This window comes from Dreissena polymorpha, chromosome 5, assembly GCF_020536995.1.
Source record: "Dreissena polymorpha isolate Duluth1 chromosome 5, UMN_Dpol_1.0, whole genome shotgun sequence".
Taxonomy (NCBI): domain Eukaryota; kingdom Metazoa; phylum Mollusca; class Bivalvia; order Myida; family Dreissenidae; genus Dreissena; species Dreissena polymorpha.
The window spans coordinates 46,238,857-46,266,103 of record NC_068359.1 but is presented as its reverse complement, the minus strand read 5'-3'; the positions used below and the strand labels follow the sequence as shown (position 1 = coordinate 46,266,103).

At 37.2% G+C, this 27,247-nt stretch overlaps 2 protein-coding genes across 3 annotated transcripts in view; one reads left to right on the top strand and one right to left on the bottom strand.

Annotated features, from left to right (window-relative positions):
• Window positions 1-27,247, top strand: part of LOC127880518 (protein rolling stone-like) — a 317,579-nt gene that overhangs the window by 96,485 nt on the left and 193,847 nt on the right. The window lies entirely within an intron of this gene.
• Window positions 12,452-26,333, bottom strand: LOC127880522 (tafazzin-like). The gene is made up of 8 exons (XM_052427835.1): window positions 26,199-26,333; window positions 24,850-24,978; window positions 17,879-17,993; window positions 17,216-17,316; window positions 15,797-15,901; window positions 15,245-15,297; window positions 14,019-14,096; window positions 12,452-12,992 (listed from the first exon to the last, which is right to left on the bottom strand). Exons 1-8 carry the CDS (start codon window positions 26,284-26,286, stop codon window positions 12,804-12,806), a joined length of 858 nt encoding a protein of 285 aa, XP_052283795.1. The 5' UTR covers window positions 26,287-26,333; the 3' UTR covers window positions 12,452-12,803.

Below are 27,247 nucleotides of genomic sequence, written 5' to 3'. Positions count from 1 at the left end.
ACGAACCTTCCACGCTTGTGTTGCGACAATAGTACGTCCCTACTATGTTTCAAAAGACCGCATTTGGTTCTTTGTACGTTCTACGGGTGCTTATCACGTCTAAGGTACGTTTGCAGCAGCTCTAGCCACGACCATGTCACGTTCTGGTGGTCGAGTATAAAAACTGCATTTATTTCCCTTTCACTTCCATTTCAATATAGAATGGTCATCCAAGAACTTCTCCGGCATGTTGCTGTATTGGCTGGACAACAGGCTCTTCTCGATGGTCAGGTTGTATTATTGCTTGTGAGAAGGCGGAGAAGAAATAGAAGACAGCCCAGGTCTTGCTGGGTGCGGCCTTGACTGTCAGCAGAAAGAAGGCTGCAATTCGGCCATTATGACCGACTTATGGCAGAATTAAGAATGGAAGATCAGCAGTCGTTCTTCAATTTTCTTAGAATTCCTCCTGAAATATTTGATGAGCTTCTCAACCGAGTTGGTCCAAGATGTCAGAAGCCAGACACCCCCTTCAGGAAAGCGCTGGATCCAGGTCTGAAACTTGCGATTACGTTACGACACTTGGCATCTGGCGACAAGTACCCGTCTTGGCAGTACGCCTTTAGAGTTGCTAGGAAAGTAATATCTTTGTTAATTCCTGAAGTGTGCTGGGCAATCGTTGACGAATATAAGGACGAAGTCATATCATTGCCAAAAAGTCAAATGGCGCACTATTGTGGAAGAGTTTCAGACAAAGTGGAATGTGCCACACGCCTATTATATGGAAGCCGATTATAAGTTTGTGAGGACAGATATTGTTGGATACGGGTCCTTTTTTGACGCTCAGACATACAACGAGTCCGAATTGAATGTGTGTTTGGAAAATGGAACAATAGGGATCCCAACTCCAGACCCAATACCCATGGATGATCAGGACATGCCATATACTATCGGGGGATGACGCTTTTGGACTACGAACCCACCTGATAAAACCATACTCCCACCGAGGACTTTCGAAGCAAGAGTTGATAACAAACTATAGAATTTCAAGACGAAGACGTGTAATAGAGAACGCTTTTGGTATACTGGCACAGAGATGGCAGATAGTATTAACCACAATGATGCAAGGACCTGACATAGTGAGAACTGTACTCGAGGCTTGCATATGCCTTCATAATCTATTGAGAAAACAGTATCCCGTTATGCAGAATGCTCAACTTGACGCGGAGGATGACCGACATAATGTAGAACCAGGCCTCTTGAGAGCCAATTCAAACATGCATGAAGTTGGAGCAATCAACGGACCTAACAGGGATACTGTAGCATTTAAGAGGCAACGGGAGTATCTGAAGTTGTACTTCAACAGTCCAGCAGGATCGGTGGCATGGCAAGAATATATGGTAACAAAACAATAGAGTTAGATAAGTGTTTTGGACCTACTAAGACTGATAACTTAATGTGTTCCTGGTTTTACTTATGATTGCATTTTACATTATGAGATGTGTATAATTTACTTTATATTGATAATTCAATTATGATTTGTTAAATTCGTTATGTAATTAAATTTGCTTAAATATGTACGACTAAATTCATAAAAGCTTAACTCTGTTGATTGTTAGGTCATACTGCAGTAAATGCATAATAAAATTGAGTCGTTCTATGAGAAAAGCTGTTATAATTTTACCTACGTAAAATGCTGTCTCGGATCAGCCTGTGCAATTCGCACAGGCTAATCCGGAACACCACTTTCCTCTTTCATTGAATTTTCGTGCAGACATAGAACGCGGTGAGAACGTGATGGGAGTGTGGTAAAAACGCATTGCTATCTTGGCGGTCGTAGTAGCAACCTAGTACCAGCGTAGTTAAAGCATAGCAAGAACGTGTTGGACGTGGTACCCACCTGAATACAATCGCAATAAAAACATAGTGGGAACGTGTACGACGCAGTAAGAACTTAGCGCAATTGTGGTATGAGCGTAGCAGAAACTTTAGTTTTTTTATATTATTTTTACCCCGTCCTTGCTACGTCCTACGACATTTTCAGGGCGCGGTCTTCATGAACGTGGCCTAGTGTGACGGGTGCTTTAACAGTTAAAATAAGGACCATCACACCCTGTCTCATACAAACATCATGTGAGTCGCGTTCTGAGAAAACTGGGCATGATGCATGAGCGTAAAGTGTCATCCCAGATTAGCCTGTGCAGTCTGCACAGGCTAATCAGGGACGACAATTCCCACTTTTATGGTATTTTTAGTTTCAAGGAGGTCCCTCCTTACCGAAAATCAAGTTTAGGCGGAAAGTGTCATCCCTGATTAGCCTGTGCGGACTCCACGGATAATCTGGGACGACACTTTACGCACATGCATTAAGCCCAGTTTTCTCAGAACGCGACTCATGTGAATGACTACTGCACATGTCAAAGAATAATGGTAACAATTACAATGGAAAAGAACATCATAATTGATGCGTTACTGAGCAAAAAGTTCAATAAGGGTCATTATTCCACTTAACTGCAGCTCATAGTTGTGGGCCAGTTTTGACCTGGAGAGCATAATTATACCCCCACAAACGAAGTTTAGGGGGGTATATAGGAGTGAACTTGTCTGTCGGTCGGTAGGTCTGTCTGTCGGTCCGTATTAAGTGTCCGCTCTCTAATTCAAGTAGTTTTCATCCGATCTTCACCAAACTTGGTCAGAAGTTGTATCTAGATGATGTCTAGGCCAAGTTCGAACATGGGCCTTGCTGGGTCAAAAACTAGGTCACGGGGTCACTTTGTGCGTTTTAAACATTCAGCATGTTGTCCGCTCTCTAATTCAAGTAGTTTTCATCCGATCGTCACCAAACTTGGTCAAAAGTTGTATCTACATGATGTCTAGGCCAAGTTCGAACATGGGCCTTGCCGGGTCAAAAACTAGGTCACGGGGTCACTTAGTGCGTTTTAAACATTCAGCATGTTGTCCGCTCTCTAATTCAAGTAGTTTTCATCCGATCTTCACCAAACTTGGTCAGAAGTTGTATCTGCATGATGTCTAGGCCATTTTCGAACATGGGCCTTGCCGGGTCAAAAACTAGGTCACGAGGTCACTTGGTGCGTTTTAAACATTCAGCATGTTGTCCACTCTCTAATTCAAGTAGTTTTTATCCAATCTTCACCAAAATTGGTCAGAAGTTGTATCTTGATAATGTCTAGGGAAAGTTTGAATATGGGTCATGCCACGTCAAAACACGGTCATGGGGTCACTTAGTGCGTTTTTTAACATCCGCTCTCTAATTCAAGTAGTTTACATCGGATCTTCACCAAACTTGGTCAGAAGTTTTATGGAGATGATCTTAAGGCCAAGTTAGAACATGGGCCTTTCTGGATTAAAAACTAGGTAAAGATCTCACTTGAGCATGGTGTCCGCTGTTTTTTGTGAAGACGACATGCAAACTATTATGTGTCAATGCGGCATGTGGGGGTATTCGTCACATCTGTGACAAAGCTCTTGTTTGAATGAACTTTGTAAACCACAATACATTGTAATTTGCTACCTACCAAATATTAAACTTTTAGGCCTTGCGGTTTCAAAAGATGTATTTATTTTAAAAATCCCATTTTGTGCCCTGTCCCGATGACCAGGACTTCAACAATTTGCAAAGAGGACCATCCAGGGAACATTGCTATGAAGTTTTTCCAATTTCTGCCTGGCAGTTCTAGAGATGTTGATTGAAGACAAATTAAACGGACACTTTGCATGTACAGTCGGTCGGACCCAAAAGCACACCATGAGCACGTTGTGCTCAGGTCAGCAAAAAAAACGAACAAAAAATAAACCCATCAACAACAAAATTGTGAATGTATGCTGTTTAAACCACAGGTATTTGACACATTTTTGTTTGGTCCTAATATCTCTATGATATATAATAAATTAACACATGCAAATATACTAACTGACGAGTGTCAATTATCTATGGTTTTCACAGATTGGATGTACAGGTAATCCGATGGTGTGTTATTTTTTATCAATGACACTGCACAACTGAAGATGGCATATATTAAATTACCCGTACTTTTCTAAAAGCGTCATCGAGCATAAAAACGAAACAATTACTTTAAGAATTATAAGAATGTCCAAAACGTATTGCAAATACGGTTCATTTTTAGTTCATCTATTTAAAAAAAAAAAAGAAGCTATTGTCATCACCTTGGCGTCAGCACCGACGGCTTCGGCGTCCGGTTAAGTTTTGTGTTTAGGTCCACTTTTCTCATAAAGTATCAATGCTATTGCATTCAAACTTGGTACACTTACTAACTATCATGAGGGGAATGGGCAGGCACAGTTAGATAACTCTGGCGTGCATTATGACAGAATTATGTGCCCTTTTTATACTTAGAAAATTGAAAATAATGGTTAAGTTTTGTGTTTAGGTCCATTTTATTTCTTAAGTATCAAAGCTATTGCTTTCATACTTGCAACACTCACTAACTATCATAAGGGGACTGTGCAGGCAAAGTTATGTAACTCTGACTGGCATTTTGACAGAATTATGTGCCCTTTTTATACTTAGAAAATTGAAAATTTGGTTAAGTTTTGTGTTTAGTTCTATTTTTTTCCTAAAGTATCAAAGCTATTGCTTTCATACTTGCAACACTTACTAACTATCAAAAGGGGACTGTGCAGGCAAAGATATGTAACTGTGACTGGCATTTATGACGGAATTATGGGCCCTTTATACTTGAAATTTTGGTAAAGTTTTGTGTTTTGGTCCACTTGACCCCTAAAGTATCATAGATATTGCTTTCATACTTGGAACACTCGCAAACTATCATAAGGAGACAGTAAAGGACAAGTTGCATAACTCTGGTTGTAATTTTTACAGAATTATGGCCTTTTTTTGACTTAGTAACTTTGAGTATATGGTTACATTTTGTATTTAGATCCACTTTACTTCTAAAGTATCAAGGCTACTGCTTTTAAACTTCAAATACTTTCATGCTAGCATGAGGGTACTGTACCTGGCAAGTTGAATTTTACCTTGACCTTTGAATGACCTTGACTCTCAAGGTCAAATTATTAAATTTTGCTAAAATTGCCATAACTTCTTTATTTATGATTAGATTCGATTGATACTTTGACAAAACAACTCTTACCTGACATACCACAATAGACTCCACCCAAACCATCCCCCCCGAATACCCCCCACCCCCGAATCCCCCCCCATTATATTTGTTTAAAATTAAAGATCATCTAATAAATGACCACCACACCCTCACACTATACCCCCCCACCCCCACCCCAAAAAAATAATTTTTATGCCCCGGTAGGGTGGCATATAGCAGTTGAACTGTCCGTCAGTATGTCAGTCAGTCCGTCCGTCCGAAAAAAACTTTAACATTGGCCATAACTTTTTCACTTTTGAAGATAGCAACTTGATATTTGGCATGCATGTGTTTCTCATGGAGCTGCACATTTTGAGTGGTGAAAGGTCAAGGTCATCCTTCAAGGTCAAATGTCAAATTTATGGTGTCTGTCCGTCCGAAAACTTTAACATTGGCCATAACTTTTTCAATATTGAAGATAGCAACTTGATATTTGGCATGCATGTGTATCTCATGGAGCTGAACATTTTGAGTGGTGAAAGGTGAAGGTCAAAGTTATCCTTCAAGGTCAAATGTCAAATATATGGCGTCTGTCCGTCCGAAAACTTCAACATTGGCCATAACTTTTTTAATATTGAAGATAGCAACTTGATATTTGGCATGAATGTGTATCTCATGAAGCTGCGCATTTTGAGTGGTGGAAGTTCAAGATCAAGATCATACTTCAAAGTCAAATTATTTTTTTTTATATTCAAAGCGACGTTCTCATGAAGCTGCACATTTTGAGTGGTGGATGTTCAAGGTCAAGGTAATCCTTCAAGGTCAAGGTCATCCTTCAAGGTCAAAGGTTAAGACAAAATAATTCAAAGCGGCGTTCTCATGAAGCTGCACATTTTTAGTGGTGGAAGTTCAAGGTCAAGTTCATTCTTCAAGGTCAAGTCATCCTTCAAGGTCAAAGGAAAACAAAAATCAAAGCAGCGTTATCATGAAGCTGCACATTTTGAGTGGTGGAAGTTCAAGGTCAAGGTCATCCTTCAAGGTCAAAGGTAAAAAAAATCAAAATCAAAGCGGCGTTATCATGAAGCTGCACATTTTGAGTGGTGGAAGTTCAAGGTCAAGGTCATCCTTCAAGGTTAAAAAATTTAAAAAATTTCAAAGCGGCGTTCTCATGAAGCTGCACATTTTGAGTGGTAGAAGTTCATTGTCAAGGTCATCCTTCAAGGTCAAGGTCATCCTTCAAGGTCAAATGTCAATTTTTTTTTTTTTCAAAGCGGCGATCTCATGAAGCTGCACATTTTGAGTGGTGGAAGTTCAAGGTCAAGGTCATTCTTTAAGGTCAATGTCATCCTTCAGGGTCAAAGGTATTTTTTTAAAATAATTTCAAAGCGGCGTTATCATGAAGCTGCACATTTTGAGTGGTGGAAGTTCAAAATCATCCTTCAAGGTCAAGGTCATCCTTGAAGGTCAAAGGTCAATTTTTTTATTTCAAAGCGGCGTTCTCATAAAGCTGCACAGTTGAGTGGTGGAAGTTCAAGGTCAAGGTCATCCTTCAAGGTCAAAGGTAAAAAAAACAATTTTTTTTTCAAAGCGGCACAATAGGGGGTATTGCGTTTCTGACAAACACATCTCTTGTTTTTTTTTTAAATAATGGTTAAAAACACAAATATTTATTTTTATTATTTTATTTTTGAAATACCGTCCAACCATCCCACCCAAGAATCCCTCCCCCCCAAAAAATAAATAAATATTTTTTTTGTCTTTTTTTCCATTTTTGGAAGATAATGTAATAAATGACCACACCCCCACACTATACACCTCTCTCCACTCCACCCCTCCCTCCTTTGTGATTGAAATTGAAATAGGTCCCTACACCTTTAAAAAGAAAAATAGATGAGCGGTCTGCAACCGCAAGGCGGTGCTCTTGTTATTTTTATATATATATTTTTTTTTTTTTGGGGGGGGGGGGGGCGAGAAGTGGGCTATTTGTTCTGGCATAAACAAAACACATAATAAATATCAGTTAAACAACATGAAATAAAACTCATGAAGCATGACATTCATGTGATACATTTTGACAAACACATTTGTTATATTGTTCACCAAAACAAGAGCCCATAGGAGTTGAAGATCAAAATAAAACTCTGAACACTACTATTTACAACATATTATAGAACTATTCAATGTTAATGTAAAGAAAGCCAAAGTTTTCAGAACCAAGATTAAATAAACATAAAAATATGTTCGTATAAACAAACAAAAACTGCAAAGAAACAGATCAAGATAAATAGAATGCATACAAGCATTCAATCAATAAAATTAAATGATAAAAATGCTGAACAGTGTGTAAACAATGTTATAGCAATATATACAACAGCTGTTTGGAAATAACAAAAGCAAGATCAATTACCTGAATTCTGTGTAAAACAAGACAAACAAGAGATTGCCAAGCAATATGATCCCCTACTGGTGAAACTCAACCATTGTCAGTAATTTTTTGTTCCTTTAAAAAAAATTGTTGCCATAGCAACCAGAATTCTTGACGTTGGAACAAAATGACTTGACGTGCATAATCTCCATATTGCCATCTGTCCATGTTCCAAGTTTCATGAAAAATATGAAGAACTTTTAAAGTTATCGCAGGATCCAGAAAAGTGTGACGGACTGACAGACAGACTGACGCACAGAGTGCAAACCATAAGTCCCCTCGTGTTTCACCGCTCAGGACACAAATGCGGAAACTGCTTTTAAGCAGATTTTGTTATGTTGCCACTGAGGGTACATGTCCAGGTTTGGGATGTTTGTTATTCAGTAAAGAAATAAACTAAATATATGAAGTTTTGAATGACTTAATTAATTATTATATAATAAATTATTGGTCCAAAAATACTGAAAAAAGAGCTTATATTAAAGTAATGTCATAAGTAAAAACAAGAGCACCGCCTTGCGGGTGCAGACCGCTCATCTATCTCAATTTCAATCACAAAGGAGGGAGGGGTGGAGTGAAGAGGGGTGTATAGTGTGGGGTGTGGACATTTATTACATTATCTTCCAAAAATGCACACAAAAAAAAAAAAATCGGGGGGGGGGGGGGGGGGGGGGAAGGGGATTTTTGGGTGCAATGGTTGGACGGTATTTCAAAAACAAGATGCGCTTGTGAAACACAATGTCCCCCTCTATGACGTTTGACTTTGAAGGATGACCTTGACCTTGTGAAGGATGACCTTGACCTTTCACCACTCAAAATGTGCAGCTCCATGAGATGCACATGCATGCCAAATATCAAGTTGCTTTATTCAATATTGCAAAAGTATTCATAAAATAAGCGATTTGGGCCACATATATTTGACCTCTGACCTTGAAGGATGACCTTGACCTTTCACCACTCAAAATGTGCAGCTCGATGAGATGCACATGCATGCCAAATATCAAGTTGCTATCTTCAATATTGCAAAAGTATTTATAAAATAAGCGATTTGGGCCTCATATATTTGAACCTGACCTACTCAAAATGTGCAGCTCCATGAGATACACATGCATGCCAAATAACAAATTGCTATCTTCAATATTGCAAAAGTATTCATAAAATGAGCGATTTTGGCCATATATATTTGACCTCTGACCTTGAAGGATGACCTTGACCTTTCACCACTCAAAATGTGCAGCTCCATGAGATACACATGCATGCCAAATATGAAGTTGCTATCTTCAATATAGCAAAAGTTATTGCAAAATGTTAAAGTTGGCGCAGACAGACCAACAGACAGACCAACATACAGGGCAAAAACAATATGTCCCCCACTACTATAGTGGGGGACATAAAAATAATAATAAAAATAAATATTTGTTTTTAACTGTTTCAAAAAAAAATAATTTGGGGTGGGGTGGGGGGGTATAGTGTGAGGGTGTGGTGGTCATGTGTGAGATGATCTTAAAAAAAAATTAGGGGGGGGGGGGGTATTCGGGGGGGGGGGGGGGGGGGAGGGCACGGGGGTTGGTTTGGGTGGAATCTATTGTGGTATGTCAGGTAAGTGAAGTTTTGTCAAAGTATCAATCAAATCTAATCATAAATAAAGAAGTTATGGCAATTTTAGCAAAATTTAATAATTTGACATTGAGAGTCAAGGTCATTCAAAGGTCAAGGTAAAATTCAACTTGCCTGGTACAGTAACCTCATGATTGCATGAAAGTATTTGAAGTTAGAAAGCAATAGCCTTGATACTTTAGAAGTAAAGTGGATCGAAACACAAAATTTAACCATATATTCAAAGTTACTAAGTCAAAAGGGCCATAATTCCATAAAAATGACAACCAGAGTTATGCAACTTGTCCTTTTACTGTACCCTTATGATAGTTTGCAAGTGTTCCAAGTATGAAAGCAATATCTATGATACTTAAGGGGTAAAGTGGACCAAAACACAAAACTTAACCAAATTTTCATTTTTCTAAGTATAAAGGGCCCATTATTCCGTCCAAATGCCAGTCAGAGTTACATAACTTTGCCTGCACAGTCTCCTTATGATAGTTTATAAGTGTTGCAAGTATGAAAGCAATAGCTTTGATACTGTAGGAATAAAGTGGACCTAAACCCAAAACTTAACCAAATTTTCAATTTTCTAAGTATAAAAAGGGCACATTTTTCTGTCAAAATGCCGGTCAGAGTTACATAACTCTGCCTGCACAGTCCCCTTATGATAGTTAGTAAGTGTTGCAAGTTTGAAAGCAATAGCTTTGATACTTAAGGAATAAAATGGAGCTAAACACAAAACTTAACCAAAATTTTCAATTTTCTAAGTATAAAAGGGCACATAATTTTGTCATAAAGCACGCCAGAGTTATCTTACTTTGCCTGCCCAGTCCCCTCATGATATTTAGTAAGTGTACCAAGTTTGAATGCAATAGCATTGATACTTTCTGAGAAAAGTGGACCTAAACGCAACACTTAACCGGACACCGACGCCAACGCCGACGCCAAGGTGATGACAATAGCTCATTTTTTTTCAAAAAATAGATGAGCTAATAAATACCTGAATAAGTTGCATTGTGACACAATTCAACTCTTAGCGTTGGCAGCCATATGGTACTGTTTAGTGGAACTGTATGCACATGTTTTGTAAAGTACTCTCCGAGTAACATTTGTGTAAATTTTCCTGATTGTTGGCCAACAAACTAAAGTTAAGACAAGAGATCAGTTTGTCAGAAACACAATGCCCCCTATTGCGCCACTTTGAATTAAACAATTTATATTTTGATTATATCTCTTTAAAAATATGACTTCCCTTGTGAAATGATCTGTACCAGCCAAGTGATATAAAATAGAAATTATCTCCCTTTAAAGCTTGTTACTTCCCTTAAATTTTCTTTTTGTCCTTTAACCTTGAAGGATGACCTTGACCTTTCACCACTAAAAATGTGCAGCTCCATGAGATACACATGCATGCAAAATATCAAGTTGCTATCTTCAATATTGCAAAAGTTATGGCCAATGTTAAAGTTTTCGGACGGACGCACAGACTGACAGACAGACGGACTGACAGTTCAACTGCTATATGCCACCCTACTGCACAGGTGGTTAGCGTGTGGCTATGATATTAATTAGTGAAAACATCATTTTGAATGATAAATTATCATATTATAACGAAAAATTAACTTTTCTGGAAAAAAAATCACTATCAAATATATATATAACAAGGTATCCATCTCGAAATCACCCGAAAACGGGGTGCATCGTTTTGAAAAGCCATTAATTTATCAATTGGGCAGCGATTTTCATGAACCCGGTCTTATTCAACGCAGAAATGAATTTTCTTTCTGGAAATGTATATATCTTGTAATATTTCTACACATGCTGGGTCAAATTTTAAGAAATAACACGATACACAATTCGCTTGACCTACTTGACAATGATCAGACTGTATAATTTATGAATGAAATCTCCAGTTGTAAAAACACACCTTCGCATTGGACCAATGAAATCACTCGTGTGTTTAAAATGTCAGTTAGTTAAATGTATGTAAACAAAGGTTTCAAACGGCGCTGGACAGTTAGTTTTGATGCATAATGCAACGGCAAGTACGGTAAGAATGTTTTTTCATACGTTTTATTGAATTATGGTATCAAGGTCCGTGAACTTTGAAGGGAAAATGCCCTTTACTCCGTGAAGATTTCAATCATGAATACGGTCTGGTCGATGTTAACTGGGTCACGCGAGTTGTGTATCGTGTTATTTCGTAAAAGCTGACCCAGTATTTGTAAAAATATTGCAAGACATATATATTTCAAGAAAGGAAATTCATTTCTGCGTTGAATAAGACCAAGATCGTGAAAATCGCTGCAAAATTGAATAAGTAATGGCTGTTCAAAACGATGCACCCCGTTTTCCGGTGATTTCGAGTTGGATACCTTGTTATATAGAGAATAACAGGTTACTGTCCCATCGTTTTGTAATATATCAGGCGAGGCTTAGAATGATAAAACGGCGAGGCTTGCCGAGCCGTTATTTTATTCGTGCCGAGCCTGATATATTACACAACGATGGGACAGTAACCTGTTTTGATGTTTATCATATCACATTTTCCTAAAAATCTGCAAAACAATCCCTTTCTTTATATTTAATATGTACGGATCCCCGCTGATTTTGCTGATCCGGCTTTTACACGTTGACATACATGTAGAAACGGCGTTCGAAAAGACAACACGAATAATCGCTTATTTTAAACATCGTATAGAGAAAAAAGTTGTTTGCACTACGACTGGGAAGAGTACAACCGCTTTAATTATAAACGTCTTGAATTGGAGATCAGGAATGGACTGCAGCGACAAATTTAATCTAAGAACACACTTCACCGAATAGTTTGGAGACGCCATTTTGGAGATGTGTATTGAAATTGACATTTTGATGATGGTGTCACTAATGACATAAGCGTGTTAAATCGTTTGTTTAAATAGTTGAGGATAAGCACACAGTTATCATTTGTCTTGACTTTCTGTGCAAAATTTGCGAGTGCAAAGACTATATCGATATTTAAGATTTATTGCCCCATTGATGACGTCATTTAACTTATGCAGTGCGGGCTGTTGTGATTTTTAAAAAAATATACGTTTTTGTGATTTATGACTTTAAACTAGAATAAAATATGTACGTTCTTGGTATCAAATTGTTTGTTTTGTTGAACCTGATTCATGTTGATAAAAATTGTTGACTTTATTGAAAATCCTACGTAACTCCAAACATTGACTGATACAAAAACTTCCTGTTGACCATGATATAAAAAGTATATCAGGCAACGTTATATCAGGCAGATATCAATGCGGTGGTATGATAAATATATATATTTGATAGTAATTTTATTTTTTTAGAAAAGTTTATTTTTCGTTAAAATATGATAATTTATGATTCAAAATGATGTTTTCACTCATTAATATCATAGCCACACGCTAACCACCTGTACTCTACTGGGGGCATGAAAATATGTAAAAACACAGAACTTTAATTTCAATTGTTACCATATAACATTTGCCCAAAACACCTGCCTGCCAAGTTTTGACTAATTTATAAGCAAGATTTTGCTTTTGCAAGATTCTGTCGGTCAAAAGCTATTCACTGTCGGTCAAAAGCTATTCATAGCTTATGTTATAATGTTTATATACTATACCGACAATAAATAAATATTGATTTGATTTGATTTCTTAAAAAAATCCACATAATAAAAACAACATGTGTATATATTTTCCAATGAAGCTGTTTTGCTATCTGCCATTGCTGAGCTGTGATGTCACGTCTGTTCCATTGGCTGCTGACAACTTCTCATCTACCTGCGACGATACCCCTCTGGGAAATGTCAACCCAATACGAGGGAAATGAACCCGTTCTGTTTCCTCTTTTAGCAAATAAAATTTTTCCTCAATATCATCCGTAATTGCCTTCAGTATCTCCACCTGAAATTATAACATTTATTAAAGCCATGTTCTGTTCTGGGAAACATGGGCTTAATGCATGTGCATAGTGTTGTCCCAGATTAGCCTGTGCAGTCCGCACAGGCAGGGATGACACTTTCTGCCTAAGATTTTGGAATTTGTTTTGGATTTGAACGAAAAATGCCTTAAAAGCTGAAAGAGTTGTCCCTGATTACACGAGCTAATCTGTGACTACACGAGCTAATCTGTGACAACACTCTACACACATGTATTAAGCCCCATTTTCCCACAGAGAGGCTCATTTATTTACTTTAAAAATGGACCCAAATAAATAATGTATAGGTACAAGATACACACATTTTATAATTAAATATACTAGAAAGTAAATTCAGCAAATGCATTGTGATTACTTTCACTTATTTATATATTATTAATAAGGAATAACAGACATTTTCACTTTTCTTAAAAGAAATAAAAAAAATATATTTAATTACTTACTAAAAATGGTATTTTATTATTAACTTAATTTTAGTATCATGCTTCTTTTGGAGTGTGATTACATGTATATATGGTTTGTGAACATGTGTCATAGTACATAAACAGTAATATTACTATCAGTAATAATCATTCTTACTACATGTACTAAATACTAAATTCAATCTTGGATAAATAAAATTTTATTTATCTTACAAAATAGCATATAAAATATACACACTTTGTAAGACATTTTTTACATTATAATATTGTTCAAGTAAGAAACCATAGAAATGATTATCTCTAGAACTGACAACGGCAAATAATAAATCCGATCATTTTTTGTTTACTTATTTTCAATACCAAGACAAGTGCCATCCTGTTTATCCTACCATGCATTGCTATTGTTAAATATATCTCCAAATCCACTTTATAAAGATGGTCTCCTAAAATATCGCAAATCTGTACTTGCGAAACTATATTTTTTTTATTCCTGTTGTCAGTTTTTGCACATTGTTAAACCAAAGCTAAATTAAAACACGTCTTCAGTTTTAGACATTAATGAACTCTTACCGAAGACATTTGGCATTCCTTCATTCTGGTCACTTCATCTGTGTAGTCTACTGGTTCTCCTATCACTATGGTAACAGTCTACAGAAGAGTGCAGATTTGTTTACATGATATTATTATAAAACGGATCATTTTCACAGACTTATAAATCAATTTATTTTCACTGCTGTGTGCCAAAAAAAGAGCAATAGATATTCGAAAAACATGTATGCCCCTGACTTGCAGCAAAGTCATGCATGTGGCCCTTGATCTCTTGGTTTGAAAATCATTAAGGGTCGTACTTATGTTATGTTGAGATTAACTAGTATACTAATATATGAGATCCTAAGAATTCTCTGGATAATTTATGCAAAAATGTTCATGCTACAAGAACATGTGACCTTGATCGTAAACATGCTGATTCCTAAAGCAATATGCATCTTCCTTTCTCCCAAGCAACAAGCTTAGCAATTTAGATGGTCAAAGGTAAGAGTTCTCTAGATATTGGGCAGAAACATTTTTTTTATACAAGCCCATGTGACCTTGACCTTTGAACTGATGACCTCAAACTTAATGGGCATCTTCCTTTCCTTCAAAGTACACTTTACAAATGTGCGTGATCAAAGGGTTCTAAAGAAAATGTGCTACTACGCATTTCCTGTTACAAGCCTCTGTGACTTTGACCTTTGTGCGATTGACCTCAATCTCAATAAGCATCACTCTTTCCCTCCAAGTAACAGTATCACAAAGTTCCATGATGATCCGATTTAAAATGGAGGCCATCAGAATACACACCTCCTGTCACACGTGTTCCCATATTATATTACATTAAATTAATGGGAATATGAACATTATTAAGCATTGTTAATATGAAACAATGAACAAATCTGACATGTTATTGTGATTCTAATAAAAATTGCAGACAACATGTAGATGACAAAGTTAAAGTAAAAACTGACAAAATAAAAGTACAAAATTGAACAGCCTTGACCTTGAGGCTTTAGCCTATTTATTCAGAGTATTCAGGTTAACCTGAAGCAAACTTTATTTCTTTTCATGTTTTTCCAGTTTTTGTTCTCACTACTATAAAACGTGTACTTGAGAAATTCAGCTCCTATGCTTGAACACGTCCAGTTAAGGCAAATGGTTAACTTTCAACATCTATTAACAGGTGTTTTTAAATAAGTATATTATAACGATTTAAAATGGTTACCAAATGTATTAATTATTAATCTAATACATTTACTAACCTTTCCCACGCGAAGCCAATTAGGAGTTTTAATTGGTGAAATTGTATCCAGTCCTGGAAATAACATGGAAACCATCCTTGTAACTACCTGCAGCTGCTATTCTTTATATTACCACACCTTACTTGACTACGTATTATGCACATCCATGCATGTATAACTGCACACTTTTTAATGCCAAAATGGAGGAAACAAAGTTTTCTAAGAAAGAAACCTGTTCAATCATTTGCAAGTTTACTATTCAACAATCGGTTGCTACAATGTATAACTCGCAATCATTTTTAATTGAAATTTGCGGGTAAGACTGCCCTTCATACATGGTAAATTATGGTAAATGTTTGCTTTATCAACACATGAAGGATATGCAATTTAGATAGGTCTTCCACGAACATTTATAAAATGTAAACAAGCTCAGCAAACACGAGAAACATCACATTATTTTTATTTCAACAGAATTTTTAATTACGATACCTAACCATCCCAAGCCTCTCGATTTCCCAGATTGGGAAAGTGCCTATTACTGTTTCTTTATAATCAAGGAACAAAATCGCTCACCTATATGATAGATTGGTAGCACTATGGGGGTGACATCAGCATCTGCTATGATCCGACTCATCCCCCACTTCAGTCTCAATCGAACCTTTTTTTCATTTACCGAGCCTGGAACAAACATAATATCAGCCTTGCTGTTGGAAAAGTTTTTATGTATGTGCAGAAAGTGTCGTCCCAGATTATCCTGTGCAATCTACACAGGCAAATCAGAAACAACACCCTCCGCTTTTATGGTATGTTCAGAGGTCAGTTATTAACGAAAATCGAGTTTAGGCGGAATGGCCCTGTTTGCAATGCACAGGCTAATCTGGAACGACATTTTACACAGACGCAACAAGCCCCGTTTTCTCAGAGCACCGCTCATATCTTTCTGAAACATGAATGAATTTGTTTACTCCTAGAAAATAGTAAAGAAATGTACACATACACCATGCAAACAATTTCTATGGTTGCCAAGTGGACAGATATCAGTTGTAAATTATTCTCTAATATTTCAGATTTTAATTTGATTGTGGATATTTAATTAAAGTTGTCCGTGGTGCCGTTTCTTTCCTGGTAATAATTCCCACATTTAAAATATATTTAAAATAACTTTCTTAGTATAATTCCAATGGGGTTTTTGTATGGAGAAAAAGAAAGTTGTAAACCATTGACATTTCAAGACATAATTACATGATGTTTGTCTTTTTATGGACTTGACATTGTTGCCCATTATAAACATGCATAATAAAGATAATGGAAGGAATATTATAGGTAAATAATAAAAATATTATTTTACAGCGTTTAACATTGCGGTCGATTTGTACTCGTTCTCACATTGGAATCCCCTTTCTGCTCGTCAAATATGGTATTTTAGCAGAGTACTCATACAAATATATCATCTTTTTGCACACAAAAGTGTTGAATAGCCTAATATTAAAAACAAAATATTTTTTGGAAAGGATGGTGTAAGCTAAGAAGTGGTAGAAGGTCTATACATTAAAAACATTTCATATTATTTTGATGGTACTACATTATCGTCTTATCAGTGATAAATTGAAACCATCTCAAATATTCATTAAGCAGAACATTACAAAATGTCGCATACAGATGCGAATATATAACTTTCAGAATTGCATACAAACAACATTCGAGCTATATAAGGCAAGCCACATTTTTGGAAAAATGGGCTTAAGGTATTAACGTAAAGTGTTGAACAAATTAGCTTTTACAATCCACACCGGCTTTTCAGGGACGAAACTTTTGGCTTTTGTGGATTTTTTTGGTTATAAGTAAGTGTCTACTATAGGAAAATCCAGATCAGATGGAAATTGTCGTCCCTGATTAGCCTGTGCAGACTGCACAGGCTAATATGCGAAGACACTTTACACAAATGCAATAAGCCAAATATTCCCAGAATGAGCTCTAATGTCTGCTACATGCCTTCTGGGAATATGTGGACCCACTGTCCAGTGTTGACCTTGTCCAGGATTTGGTTCATGGCCTCCTGGTACACCCCGTCACCTCGCACAATGGGGATAGACCTGTAACAGGCAGCAACAAGCATAGTCCCAAAGCTCCAGCTAGGCTTTAATAGGGGCAAAGCATTCTGCCTGCCTTAGGTCCTACTACCCCATTGGACCACAACCATGCCCTTGTTTGATCTGATCACATTATTATACAGGAACTTTTTTTCCTTTTTTTATATTTATTTTTTATTATTAATTATATATATAAATGTAGTGGAAAGTATATTTCAACTAATTGTTGGTGCGTTGTAAACTCACGGTTATATTGGGTCGGACTTTATCAAAGTTTAAAATAAAATATTAATACATGTTATATGAAATATGTACTAATAAAACATATGCTATATAAAAAATAGACCACAGGGAGAATATTACTGCACCTGCTTAAGTGCATTTTTGAGCATACTGCCCTAGGCCAGTCTGGCCTGCAAATTTTGACGGTCTTGGCCATATCTGTAGTCTGGGCCGACACTTTATGCGCATGCATGAAACCCTGTTTTCCCAGAGCCAGACTCAACTTGTTTATTATTATCCTCATTGCACCATGAATGACTTCCATGAAAATCAAGCCACTTACTGCCCAAGAGTGTAGAACAGAGTGGAAGCAGGAGACTTGAAGCAAACTTCCTTTGCGGCCGGTACCCAGCGAAATGGTGAACCCAGGTTGAGTATACTGCTCCAGGGACAGAAACCTGCATACGGAATGGATAAAATTGTCTACCTTTGTTTCCTATTTGCCTTTTTTGTGATTTTCATTTATTACCTTGCTCCGATAAGAACTGATAAAACAATATGTTAATTATTTAAATTGACCAACAAAGCATGTTAATCGAAATACAAATTATCAAGAATGTTAAGATACGACTATATATGTCAAATAAAAAAGACTCAATACAGGTATAAAAATAGCTTGTGGTTCGTTTATGGGCTATCGATCTTTTTAATCATGGACAGCTTTGACAAGTTTTACGATACTTGTTTTAAATTATTTGTAGCAATTTAAAACGTAACAGGTAAATAGAATTTAGCAATCATTACGATTGGTTCCATCCAAACGTAGGCTAATTGATTGCAGAAATGCACTTTCATTTTTCGCGCGATTTTCAGGAAATCCCCGGGAATCACGTTTTCAAATGACTGAGTATGACGCAATAAAACATTGCTTTGTATCCTATTGCATTCAATCTAATTTAAACTCACTCGTCAATTAGTTGTTACAATAAAATCTGAACTGTGCCCTTCGAAACCGCTGTCCCATAATGCACTGTTAATTTTACACGTCCGAAAAATCGCGTATGTTTGTGTTTATGACATTTTTAAAAACATTTATCGAGACTTAGACCCCGTCATCCACGTTATATTGGAGTTAGTGTATTCATTTAAATTTGCTAAATTCATTGACATTATTAAAAGTGACGTTTCAGACAAATTACTGTACTTAAAGTGATCAAATATTAACGATGCAAAACTCTTGAAACTTTATTGAAAACTTACAAAATAGTTTGCTAACACTAATTATAACCAATAATGTTCGCACCTCTTCTTATCTGCGCCGATAAAGGTAAGAATGTTGGCCATGATAATAACTGAATAAGACCAATTGGCAATTAGCTTCACTGTTTCAAACACTCGTTAACGGTTATTCGGTCGCACTAATCCGTTAATCATTATAATGATACACTAATGGGGGCCCATTACGGATCACCTGATAACAAAAGACTAGTATATTGACATGTGACAAACAGGCCCCACCTCCTGCAAGTGAATCTTAAGTGCCTTCCCTCTTTTCCCACTTCGATTTTTTCGCAACCGCTATATATTTAGGACATGTTTTACAAACAAATCGGATATAAACTGAAGCATTTTTTTTTCAAAGTCAGGAATTGGCGAATTTAAGTGCTGACGAAAACGTCATTTTTTTTAAAAATGACAAGATTTCGTGCTTACGAAAATATATGGTTTCACAGTAATACATAGAGACGACATAATTTTAATCCACCTTGTTTTGGGGACACTAATTGCGATAATTCACATCAATTAACAAAGTGTCTCGCCCGGTGATGTCATGTTTTCTATTAGCAGAAATGGAGTTTGTAACCCACGCTCTGATTGGTCAAGAGATATTCCTGCCAAATACCCGTATCAGGAGCGCTGTGAATGGTTGCTCATCAATTTTCAATAGGTTATTTACTACGCCATGGGGCGGAGTTTCGCCGATTCGGTCAGTGGATTGATTTCAGCGTGTATTCGGTAATAAACAGAAGCCACTTTGATAGCGCTGCGGATATGATAATTGCCAGATTTAAGCGCGAAGTGGTTATCGCCGGTGTTTTTGATCCGGGAGATTTAAGGAAACCAGCGGCGACATAATCGCCCACTTCGCCCAGTTGCTTGATCCCTGCAGTTATGGCTACCTCTGATAATTCCCCATCGACATTGACTTGGATTTGCGACCCTCTAGGAAAGCTCTGAAGTAGTGAAAACAGTTTTCAGTGCTTCCATACTCAGCTAGCTTTTTAAGTATACCAAAAGTCCATGTTAAATCAAAGGCGGCCTGGAGGTCCAAACAAATTGCAAGTACTGATTGCCCTTGATTTTTGTGCAGAAAAATTATCATGCTGTAGCCTAGCTAGCTGATCTAGAGTAGAGCAGACTGGAAGGGGTTAAGTATATTTTTAGGTGTTCTTATCTATCTTTTAACCATAATGTCTAGCAATTTGCCTGCATGAGATGTTAAACTTATTGGACAATATGAGTTTGGATCGTTTTTGTCCTTACCCGGTTTCGGAATAGGAATCACTGTAGCCTGCCTCCACTCAGGTGGTTTCGTGTCTGTCCTATACACCTGATTGAATAGGTTAAGCCATATTTTCAGAGTTATGGCCGGCATATGTTTAAACATCAAATATGATATTTTGTCAGGGCTCGTGGCAGTATTGCTCCTGGTGTTAATAGCACTTAATAATTATGTGAAGGTAAAGGGTAAATTGAGAGGCGTGCTGTTGTCCCCAGGTTCATGACATCTAAACTGTTTTGGTGCTCCGTCTCAAACCGCTTTTGATAGTTCACTGGAGACAGATTTGAAATGTTGAACCAAAAATTGAGTCTTTTCCCTTGTTTTAGTGGCAATTTTGCCTTTGTTTTTAAGTAAATGAATTTCGTTTAATTCTGTGAATCTTTTGCCAAATGTCCCTAGTGTTCTTCTTGTTAATAATTGCTTAGTCCCAGAATTCTTTTCAATTTTGAGATTTTGCATCAAAAATGACCCGCTTTGCCTGGTTATCAAGAGACCTATAATTAAGGAGATTATGCTCAGAGGGGTTATTTTTAAGTACTTTTATGCCTTTTTTCCGGTCCTGTACCGCCTTGGAACACGACTCATTGCACCACGGGACCCTTTTTCTGGTCTTGACCCTTGCCGGAGGAGACCGTAATGCTACGTTCCGTCATGGACAGGATCTTATATGTTAAGGTGTTACAAAACTTATAAGGGTCCTGGGAGTGAACATCTGCAAGGAAGAGACAAGGGAGAGATCTGAACAGAGGTCCCTAAACTGAGCCCAGTTAGCTTTTTCTATTAGACATTTTTGCTATCCTGAGCACTGGGCATCAGTTCCATGTGCAATAGAGGTGAACAGGGTAACCTGTTGTGGGAGGTGGTCAGATTCCAATGTATCTTTAACGGTTGCCCATGCAGACGCACTGGCTATCATGGCATTAAACAGCAGTAAGGTCAATGTGAGAGTTTAACCCAGTGGGGTTTAGTCTGGTTGGAGAACCGTCATTGAGCAGTATAAGGTCTTGCTCGTCCTACCATTCTATTACCGCCCGACCTTCTGCATCTGAATTTTTGGAACCCCAAGCAGGGTGATGTGCATTAAAGTCCCCGTTGAATATTACATCATAGGGTCCTTTAACGGTCCCTAATTCCTTAAAGAGGCCATTCAGAGTTCAAAGAAAAGGCCGGTTCTTATTGATAACCAATTTAATTGCTAATGCCTCAAAAACAGTGCTACCATCAGGTTTTAACTGGTTGCTCACTTCCAGGTATTCACAATTAATAGTAATTTTTTTTACATAAATGGGGGCCTTCCCAGCAATATGATGATTTAATATACCAAGATTGTTATATTCACAATAATAACTGGGTATTTGCTTGGTATTATTATTGGAGAATTTAGTCTCCTGAATGCATAAAATATGAGTGTGGGGGTTACTATCTATAAAATATTTACGTTCGGTATGTTTGTATGTTGTAAAATCACGAACATGAAAAGAAATAATTTGAAGATCACTGTCCATAGTGGAAGGAGATTAAATTGCTTTTAAACTGATTTAATTTATGATGAGGGGATTTGATCGCTAAGTTATGGCCGACACTGGCCGGTTGGGGGCATCCTGGGTCTGCTAATTTTGGAGGATCGCCAGTTCCAAAATGGATTTTGTTAGTGATGGGTTTGACCGGGGGAATGATGACCTTTGTTACAGATTCCCTGCGATTTTTTAATCGGGAATCTTTTCTAGTGTAGATGTAGGAAGTAGCTTGACACCCAGTGGGCCTATGTTGGTCCTTTAGTATCTCAGCTATAAGGTCCGCCAGTTGTGGTGGAGGTGGCTCGGGCGCCCACGCTGTGGCTCACAGTATCGGCTGCAAATAGCCTGTTCTCCGCCTCGGACCAGGTGACCCCATAGAAACTAGAATGAATAGCTATATGCATAGCTCTCCTATAGGAGGGGCACCCCAGGTAGGATGTGGACGACGATGGTGTCCTTTACCAAAATTTTGTTGGGGACTTATCTAGAAGTGAGGATAGATATTTTGACCAGTCTCGGAAAGCCAGGTGGAGCGGGGCGAGAGGGTTCAACCATTTCCAAATTAGTAATAAGGAGGTCCGAGGTAGGTATTGCATGGTTGAATATGAGACATGTTCTAAGTTCTTTTAAATCCTGACTTTCCGGGATCCCTGCTATATAACCATTTACTGACCTCATGTTTGAAGGGGATAAAGCTCTGACCGCGACCATACCAAGTTGGAACGTCCCCTTAGAGAGAAGGGTTGAAAGCGCTTGAGCGGACTTGAGCTGCAAGAGGACGCAACCAGACGCCAAAGGCACAATTCGCTCGACAAGCCCGGGAAGTTCCTTTGCCAAACACGAGGCCAGTTGGAAGATAGAAAAGAAGGACATAATGGTGCCTTCACTTCCGACTGACTGAAGAAGGCACCTAAAGGGCATGGTGTTATAGGTCAGATGGTGCGTGTCCAGCCATGAAAGTGCCTCCCCAAGTAAAGTGGTCAGGTTTTTACTCTGCCCCGCGACGGTTTTGTTTTGGGTTACGGACATTTTCCAAGAAAGAATTGCATAAGGATTGAAAGAGAGAGAGAGAAAGATGTATTACTTTTTGTTGATGTGGTCATGAACCTTATATAAAACAATAAGTATCGACTGCATATCACAGTTGAGATTGAGTACCACAGGAAGCAGCAAAAATAAGCACCGCACCGATAAACAACCCAATATAGTGTAAATAAATATATATTGAAGAATAATTAAGTCATGTGGTAATTTAAACTGTTAAATAAAAAATAGCAAAAATAATTTTCAGATACCAAGCGGCGTTCGAAATACTGCAAGTTTTAGATAAAAAAAGAATAAAATAAACAATGGACGGGCAAGGTATATTGGAGCAATAAATTGTTAAAGGTTGTCTGTAATGTTGACCCTTTTCTCTTTTTTTTTCTTTAATTGTTTAACACAGAAGCTTAAAAAATTATTTGTTGATAATATTCTCTTGGTGCAAATGGCAACTGGAAACCGACAATAAATGTGACTTCTAGAGTGTAAACAAGCTTTTACTTTATTTTGGCCTAGTGACCTAGTTTTTGTTCTCAAGTGACACAGTATCGAACTCAACCAAGATATGAAGATCAGAAATAAATGTGGCCTCTTGAGTGTTAACAAGGCAAAATGTTGACGACGAACGACACATGACGGACAAAAGGTGATCCCAAAAGCTCACGATGTGCACGTTGTGCTCAGGTGAGCTAAAACAGAAACAGGAGTGTAAAATGTCTGTTTTGGTAATGATGACCTTAAAAGGTCCATGTCAGACAGTTTAGAAAGGCTGCTTTTGTACAATATTGTGGATATATTCGATTAGTAAAATGCTTGCATCAAAATTTTGAGATGGCTGACCCAGGCCACACTCAAAGAAGGAAAAAAGCCCTACACTATTTATAGGTTTTCATTGCAGAATAATTACATGATTTATTGCAGTATAACCACATGATTTATCGCAAAACACCATAAAAAATACTTTTCCAAGTAAGAAGTAACACTGAAAGCATTGTTTAGTTGAGTGTGTCTTTCAGTTTTAGTTTAAAATTTGTAATTATGAATAGACTAGCCAGCCTAAAATCTTCCTTGTTACGAAGAACACTGATTGTTATTCATAAGTGGTTAAAGTGTGCTATTCCGACTCTGTATTGAAGCACTTAAGAACAATGTAAAATACATCCTCCTCTAGTCTGAATGTTTAAATATCAAAAGTGCTTGTTAAAAGAGTCCATAACAAAATTTGCAACTTTTTTTTTAAAGATTGAACAATTTAAAGCATAAATGTTGTTAAAGACTGAAATCTGCAACGAAAATAAAAAAGCCTACACAAAAAAGAGAAAAAATACGGAAAATAAAAATTAGAAAACAATAAGTTAATTAAGAAAAAGAATCCATTCAAGTGATTAAGTAATTTCTAAGTACAAAGGTGTATACATAATTATGGAAAAAAGCTGGTCAGTTTACGGGTTTAGCGTACGACCTTACATGAAGCATTTGTGTAACCTTGACCATTGATGTGAATCGCATGACCTTACATGAAGTATATTGTGTGACGTTGACCTTAACCCTAGACATGAACCTTGACCTTAACCATAGAAATGAATCTTACATATGACACACAGCAAGGAAGAAGATGGAGAAGAATTATGGATATTTATTACAGAATCCACTAATGCATAGTAAAAACATGGCTAAATAATAAATATGTCTACAAGTGTGTGACCTTTGATGTCTGACTTTGACTTTGGTAAAAAAACATATAGGTCTTGTGCTGCCTGATAATTGAGAACAATTACATCAGGACACTAACTCTGATTCTGGTAAAAAGACGAATGCTTCTGTTATTGTAGGAAAATATGTACGAAATATCTCCGTCACAATCGGCTCGAGGCGCTAATTTATCTTTGCTGCATTTTATTAAATTCATTTCAATGTATAATTTGTTTGCCTATTTTTTGTTATTGTAACATATGTTATCAATATATAACAATTTAACAAATATAAAACATCGTATAATCTCGCTTTAACATGCTGCTGCAAATACCATGTGTACATGATTTCATGTACTCAGGCCTTTTTCTGGCCATTTTGGAAAAATGCAATTTTGGGCTTGGGAATCTTTTTTGGATACATACCCCATAATTAATGATCATCCAAGTATGAGTGGTGGTTGCAAACAGGTATGAGTGGTGGTTGCTAATGGATACATACCCCATAGTAAAGGATCATCCCAGAATGAGTGGTGGTTGCTAACGGTGACCAGTCCCCTTCCAGGCTCTCTGGACTTGGTGAGTTTCAGAAATGTCTCTTTGTTGACAACCTTGGTTGTGTTCAATGTCTCTTAAATAACAAGCACAAATATTTGACCAATGTGTCATCTTAATATGCAACCTTGAAATCATAAAAAATAACAGAGCAAGGCTCAAAACACGGATGCGCTCACCTTATACCCAAATAAAATGTATTGATCTCATCTGCTCTTTTGATGTTTGTGTAATAAATTTGACTTATGCCCAAGCTTTTCTTGCCTTTTATGTGACATATTTCATGTGGGCAGTGACATTATTTGAACAAATGTTCTGTCCAAGTTTGAAAATTAGGCAAAAGAGAAGACTTCAGTTTGCGGACTTTCTCAAACATGAAATACATGTTCAAGTCTATTGCACATACTATCATGTCATACCAGGGAAACTGAATCTAATCGTGGCATCCAGATATTTTGTTTAAACTCTCTCTAGAATCTAAGAAATTTATGATAATATAAAAACAAAAGTTTTGAGCAAGTTGCAAGATGATTGGGTAAAAAGGTGATTTCTTGCTGTTCAAAATGCTTCAGTAAGGTCACGCCAGGCTCCAGAATGTTACAAAGGGAGTGGAACAATTTAAAAATCGAAATGGATATCAATTCAACAAAATATTTTCTTTTGCAATGTTTCATGGTATTGAACATTTCAAGTCGACTTAATGATTTAAATTTGACCCCACATGACCGAGTAAGAACTCAGCAGCAATAGCATTTATAAAACGTATCTAACACTCTTCTATTTATTTATGTATACTGCCAAGCGCTCTTTCGAGCATTATGGGCAGATATGGACATTATCTATTCGTATTTATAAGACGCGGAGAGAAGTTAGAGTTACTTTTTATATGAGCTAAATTCTTTGGAACAAATATGACCCATAAAAAAGTAGCCTAATATTTGAGAGCGTCAACAAGTTGGACTAGGACATTATCAAGTCCGTTTCCTGGGAAGAACCAGTACTGGGTGTCTATAGAGGAGATGATAAGAACGCTCCACGAGTAGGGAGCGAACCCACGAACTCCCGATCGCTAGGCGGACACCTCAACCACTACACCAACGCGACCTCACTCTTTAAATACTACATAGTTGGTTATCCATATGAAGCGACCTGTGAAACAATAGTGATGTTCGCCAGTTTTATTAAAACCTCATTCTACTATACGCTGCATTATTTCTGTGACGAGCATGTACCCATCGTTCCCAAATTTAAACTAACAGAAAACTAGTACATATGTATAAACACGTAAATCCTTACCTAACCAGAGTTTGCATAGGCATTGTACAATACATTTAGTAATGTTTGAAGCCAAAGTCCATAATCGACTATCCGTTTTAGATGGCATATTAAATAACCTTTCGTAAACACCGTTCTCAGTGGTTCGCTTGCGAACACAAAGGTTAATGCTACGCGTTGCAATTGACATGACGCCTTATCAGTGATCGCTCCGCCCACTTAATCACATGGCTCAGCGGGAAGAAAACCTAGACAAGCTAACACCAAAATGGCTTCTTTGCCTATAGACTGCATATAGATTTACGCGATATTCCGGATGATTTTATGGACTTGTTGAACACCATATTACACGTGTAAAGGGGTTGATGCCATTTAGTTATTCTGCAAATGCAAAAAATATACGATTAAAGAGAACATCAGCTATTTATAACGGGTAAATCGGTACATTAAACACGCTCTCAAACGCTTGCGCGCTTACCGAAATCGAACCCGTTATTACGTGTAATGGTGGTATTTGCAATAAATTAACACTTCATCGGTATTTACCCGTGTTATCAACAAAATTATTACCGAAACATTCCCCCCTACCCGTGTATTTGACACGAAACAACGCTTTATAACTGGGAATTCGGTGAAGTTTTACGCGCTTTCTGACGCCGGGTGGGTACCTCAATCCCACATGTTATTGCGTATAAAAGTGATATTCATCATATTAAACATTGCTTATGGGGCATTTATCAATCACTATAATTTAAAGCGCAAAAACAACACAGTAAGTTTGGACATTGTCTGATATAAAATTAGCGTTGAACGAAATGGAATACGGTCAGGCTATTATAAATTAATAAGGCTACCAATATCAGACGCTCGCGCAGGTACCGACTTCCCCGAAGTTACCGCATTTATTGGTTAACTAATATCAGTAATAATAACTCTTTTACAATAACATTTATCGATAAGTCTTTATTAAAATAATAACAACATGGTTTTCACTTGTTTCTGCTCGGTATATAGACTAATAAAGTCAGTTCTAAAATGCGTAGATATCGGATTTCAACCGATACTGTTGC